At 48.0% G+C, this 4,941-nt stretch overlaps 1 protein-coding gene across 1 annotated transcript in view; it reads left to right on the plus strand.

The window, feature by feature from the left end:
• Nucleotides 1–3,496, plus strand: part of LOC107287526 (cyclin-L1-like) — an 8,723-nt gene extending 5,227 nt beyond the window's left edge. Inside the window, exons 4-6 of the mRNA XM_015816046.1 lie at nucleotides 138–258; nucleotides 2,280–2,344; nucleotides 3,342–3,496. Of these exons, the coding sequence (XP_015671532.1) occupies nucleotides 138–258; nucleotides 2,280–2,344; nucleotides 3,342–3,354 (199 nt within the window). The 3' untranslated portion in view covers nucleotides 3,355–3,496. The remainder of the gene's footprint in view (nucleotides 1–137; nucleotides 259–2,279; nucleotides 2,345–3,341) is intronic.
• The last annotated feature ends 1,445 nt before the right edge of the window (nucleotides 3,497–4,941 follow it).

A 4,941-nucleotide genomic window follows, 5' to 3' on the forward strand; every position in this document is an offset into this window, starting at 1 on the left:
TGGGATTGCACCAGGGGATGAGGGTTGTGGTTTTTCCATTCAGATTGTACAAAAGCTGGCAAGGAAACTCCTACTGTGGCGTTAACGCTGTTGAGGTGTCAGCCAAGACTTCTCTTCTTCCTTCCTCCTCCACGCAGGAAACCTGTCCCTCTAATACTGGATCAAGAATACGTTAACTTGAAGAACCAAATCATCAAGGCAGAGAGGAGAGTTTTGAAGGAACTTGGATTCTGCGTGCACGTGAAGCATCCTCACAAGGTGTGTATTTGGGCTTCCCGCTTTGCTTTCCTATGCCTCTGTTGACTGGGCAGACCAAATTGATGCCTTGACTGGGTGGCTTCACATTTTAAGCGTTGGTTATCTTTCTATAGTATGGGTTGCTCGCTTCAAGCTTATAGCATAACGGCGAGTGTCTTTTGTATGTCCAGGTAACTCTGCAATTGTTCAGTATCAAAACCAATCCTGGTTGTGACTCAGATCTTCCCCTATGCTCACATCCTTGTGCAAGGGAGCTTGTTCTCTTTCTTCCTCTCTGCTTTGCTGTGTGGCTCCCCGTTTTTTTTGGGGGGGGGGACTTGGCAACATTTAAGATAGGGGCACTGTCCCTTTAAGAGTGAAACAAGCTGCAACCTGGGAGAATAGGAAAACTGCCCTTCCCTTTACTCTTAATCCTGACCCTCTTGTGTGGTGGCCTCTTGGGCAAAGGGCTTTTTCTCTTGAGTGTGCCAGGGAAGGGCACGAGGCTGTCCCATTCAGACCCCTTTGCAACTTCACAACCAAATGGCATCCCTCTCTCTAACCTTGGTGATCAGAGCCCCATCTTAATAAAGTAAATTAATTGTCGGTAAACTACTGGAAGTTCTTCAGAAGCGGAGCGTGGCGAGTGGACTCTTTTGTCCTGAACTTGCTGGCTGGCCCTCAACTCTGCACTGTCCCTCGCTTACCCTGAACTCTATATAGAGGGGAGCGGGGAAAGCCCCTGGATAAAATATTTTTGCACGAATGAAATCTGGTTTGTCAGCTTCAGAAATGAGGATATTGCCGCCATAGTTTAGGACAGGGATGGCGAACCTTTTAGAGACCGAGGGCCCAAACTGCAACCCAAAACCCACTTATGCATCGTCGGGTGCCGGGTAGGTGTGGCCCATTGGGTGGGTGTGGCCCATTGGGTGGGCATGGCTGTGGCGGTAACGGCAGACTGGGTGGGACTAAAAAGTTCAATCAATCAATTCCGACTTTGCAAGATCTTTTTTTTTCCAGCAAGAAGTTGAAATTGACTGATTGATTGAACCTTTTTTTTTTTTTGCACACGGCGGCGGAGGCCTAAAGCGAAAAGGTTTTATAAAACCCAGCTGAAGGCCTAAGACTGGGGTGACGGTGCGCATGCCCACCGAGACGGCTCTGAGTGCCGCCTCTGGCACCCGTGCCCTAGGTTCGCCACCACTGGTTTAGGATATCTGGATTGGTAGACACTCCCATTTCTTAACGCACTCTGGTGCTCCTTGTATTTTTCTCTTCCACCGTGCTCTGTTTAATTCCCTTTCTGGGAATTTTTAATTTTTTTACTGAGCCGTGGTGACACCGTGGTTAGAATGCAGTGCTGTAGGCTAACTCACTGCTCACTGCCAGGAGTTCGATCCTGACCGGCTCAAGGTTGACTCAGCCTTCCGTCCTTCCGAGGTCGGTAAAACGAGGACCCAGCTTGTTTGGGGCGGGGGGCTGTGTGCTGACTCTGTAAACCGCTTAGAGAGGGCTGTAAAGCACCGTAAAACGGTATATAAGTCTTAAGTGCTATTGCTTTTCTTCTCGGAATATATAAGCTCCAGCTTCTGAATCCGTTTAAGTGCCCTAAGCCTTCTCCTTCTCCCCCTGGCCAAGTCTTACTCATTTCTAGCATGCTTTGGAGCCCAAAGTAAGATAGATTAATTCTTTTTTTTATATATCTCTTCAGCAAGTAGTACAGTTATTGAGGTGGACCCTGAAGGAGAGAGCTCTCTCCAGTTTTAACGTTCTTTGGAACAGGAAGGCGACCTGTGCAGGCTGAAAAGAGAGAGAGAGCCAGGGCTGGAAGCAATAAATGTTTAGGAGGAAACTTTGCGCTGTGTGCCTGTACTTTGAGCCTCCCTCCCTTCCCTGCTTCTGGAGGGCCTCTGTCTAGAATTAGCTGTGGCTCAGAGCAGCTTGGCAGGAGGAAATTAGTTCAGCTGGCCTCCTCTCTAAATGAAAACCTCTCTCCGCCACTTGACCACCTGTATAACTCCGTCACCCGTATCTTCCAGATAATCGTTATGTACCTTCAGGTATTAGAATGTGAACGTAACCAGCACCTGGTCCAGACCTCATGGTAAGTTGACGTTTCTTGTTTCTCTTGAGGCCCGCAGGGCAGTGGCAGGAAAGGTGTCCTAGTTGGGGGCTGTGCGCGTGTGCGCCGCTGCCATGTTCTCGTGGCCTTCCGTTCTTTTTTTTTTTTTTTAAACCCGGAACGCCACCTCCTGCCCCTCCGAGTGGGACGGGCCTCTTTGCTAAAAGAGTCAGACACGCTGTCTTAAATGGTAAGAGAGCGGATCTCCCCTTTGCTCTTCCTTTCTCTCCTGCTGGGGGGGGTGGTGAGGGGCATTTCCCGGTGGGGTTTTGAAGGAGAACATCTGTGCTTGGTGGGGACACCCCCTCTCCCCCCCAAAAAATCCATTTTCCAGCAGGGCCCAGAAGAAAGTAAGCTTGGAAGGGGCCGAAAGCAGCGGTCCTACTATGCCCAGTGTTTGTCGTTCAGAAACACCGTGCCCCGGGCGGGTCTTATGATAGGTGTGGGATGGCAGTTGTTTAACACGAGGGTCCCTAACCCCTGGGCTGTGGCCCATTTGGAATTGGGTTAGACTGGCACGCACGCAGCCCGTGTGTGAGTGGCGGGCCAGCGCGTGCACACAGCTCAACTTGTATGGGCTATCGGACACTTATGCGGCCCAATTCTCCACCACCACCCCACGACCCGCCGCCAAGCCACGACGGTTGGGTATCGCTGTTTTAACCACATAGCTTTTGGGTGGCTAGCGGACCCCCGTCACCTTGCAACGCCGCCCCCACCCCCCATTTCCAGCTTCTGCAGGTTTTAGACTCTTAAAATATCTCTGTTCTACTCCACGTTTGTGTTTCCCGAATCTCAGTCCTAGCCAGTCTCTCCCCCCTTCCCCTATTCTAAGAAAGGGAGCAGCTAACCTGTGTGAACCTACTACCAGGGTGTAAACGTAGAACTCAAAAGCGATTGTTATGAACTGTTCTGGCGTGGCTTGGAAGGAGAACCTGTTTTGACTTTTTTCTTTTTTTCTGTACTCTTTTGATCGAAGGGTAGCCTCTTGAGGGTAAGTGACTAAGACCTCTCCTCTGCTGCCCACGAACAATGGTGCAGGGATTACTGGCGTCTTCAGTCAAACCCGAGCAGGCTCCACAGAGAGACGGCTGACTCTCTAGACAGGTGGTATGCGTCCGCTAGTAGAGTTAAAACCTGGCCGAACTGCTACTTGTGATTTTTATTTCATTTATTATTATTATTATTATTATTATTATTATTTTCTCCCTTTGTTTCCAATCTCTTCTTTTTTATTTTCCCCCGTTTTGTTTGCACACTTCCCCCCCCCCCCAAGATGGGCCTGTGTTACCTTGTCCAGATGCTCTGATGCTTACTTATCATGTTTGATATCTTACTTCAATGCAAATGTTTTGATTCGACTTGGCTTTTCTTTAAAAAAAATAAAATAAAAATAAATAATAAAAAAAATGTGGCTGAGGTTTGGGCTGGGAGGGAGGGAGGGATGGGACGCTGGGTCATTGCACCTGTAAACTCTATTACGCTTTTGTATTGTATTGCAATTATTTATTATTTAAAAGAAAAAAAAAGATGTCACCTTTTTCCGGACTCTTGCGCACATCGTATGGCCTAGATCTTCCGTTTGGACTTTTCAAAAGTCGGATCTTCACCGTTGCCTTCCGGAACAAATCCCTTTCCATTGTGGTTGAATTAGAATTTTTTTTGATTCTCTGCTGGAATTATTGCTGTCTGGTGGGGGTGGGGGTGGGGGAAGGTCCAAGATCTTAATGTTGCATAACCACACTTTTCAAGTTGTTTCCAGGTGCTGCCCTAGATCATTGTAACTCTGGGAAGCCACCACACTTAGTTCATTTTGGTGTGTCTTCTAAACTGAAGTAGCTACATTCAAAGGTTAGTCGTTGTGGATCTAGACTGCCATAGTCCAGAAATGGTTTATTATTAAGCCCTTCTTTACATCCCCTGGACTGGTTTTTTTCCATGTTCCCAAGACAGTCGATTTGGTCAAAGATGCCATCCGGAAGATTCCGGTTTGCATAAAATACAGGTAGTCCTCGACTTACAACAATTCATTTTGGGACCGTTCGAAGTTACAACTTCACTGGGGGGGAAAAATGACCTATGATAGTTTTTCATGCTTACCGACCGTTGCAGCCTCCCCACGGTCACGTGATCAAAATTCAGACACTTGGCAGCTGACTCGTATTTATGACGGTTGCAGAGTCCCCCTGGGGTCATGTGATCCCCTTTTGCGATCTTCTGACAGTGGGGAAGGCAGATTCGCTTAATAACCGTGTTACTAACTGAACTGCAGCGATTCATTTAACCCAGGGGGTCTTCAAACTTGGCCCTTTGATGATTTGTGGACTTCAACTCCCAGAATTCCTCAGCCAGCGTGCCTGGCTGATGAATTCTGGGAGTTGAAGTCCACCAGTCATCAAAGGGCCAAGTTTGAAGACCCCTGATTTAACCTGTGGCAAGAAAGGTCGCGAAAAGGGGCCGAATTCCCTTAACAAATGTCTCGCTTAACAACAAATTCTGGGTTCAGTTGTGGTCATAAGTCAGGGACCCCCTGTATTTTGGACGAGAAAAGGCATCCCTGTTAAATAATTGTTGGTTTG

Source organism: Protobothrops mucrosquamatus, unplaced genomic scaffold (genome assembly GCF_001527695.2).
Source record: "Protobothrops mucrosquamatus isolate PMUCROS unplaced genomic scaffold, P.Mucros_1.0 scaffold397, whole genome shotgun sequence".
NCBI lineage: Eukaryota > Metazoa > Chordata > Lepidosauria > Squamata > Viperidae > Protobothrops > Protobothrops mucrosquamatus.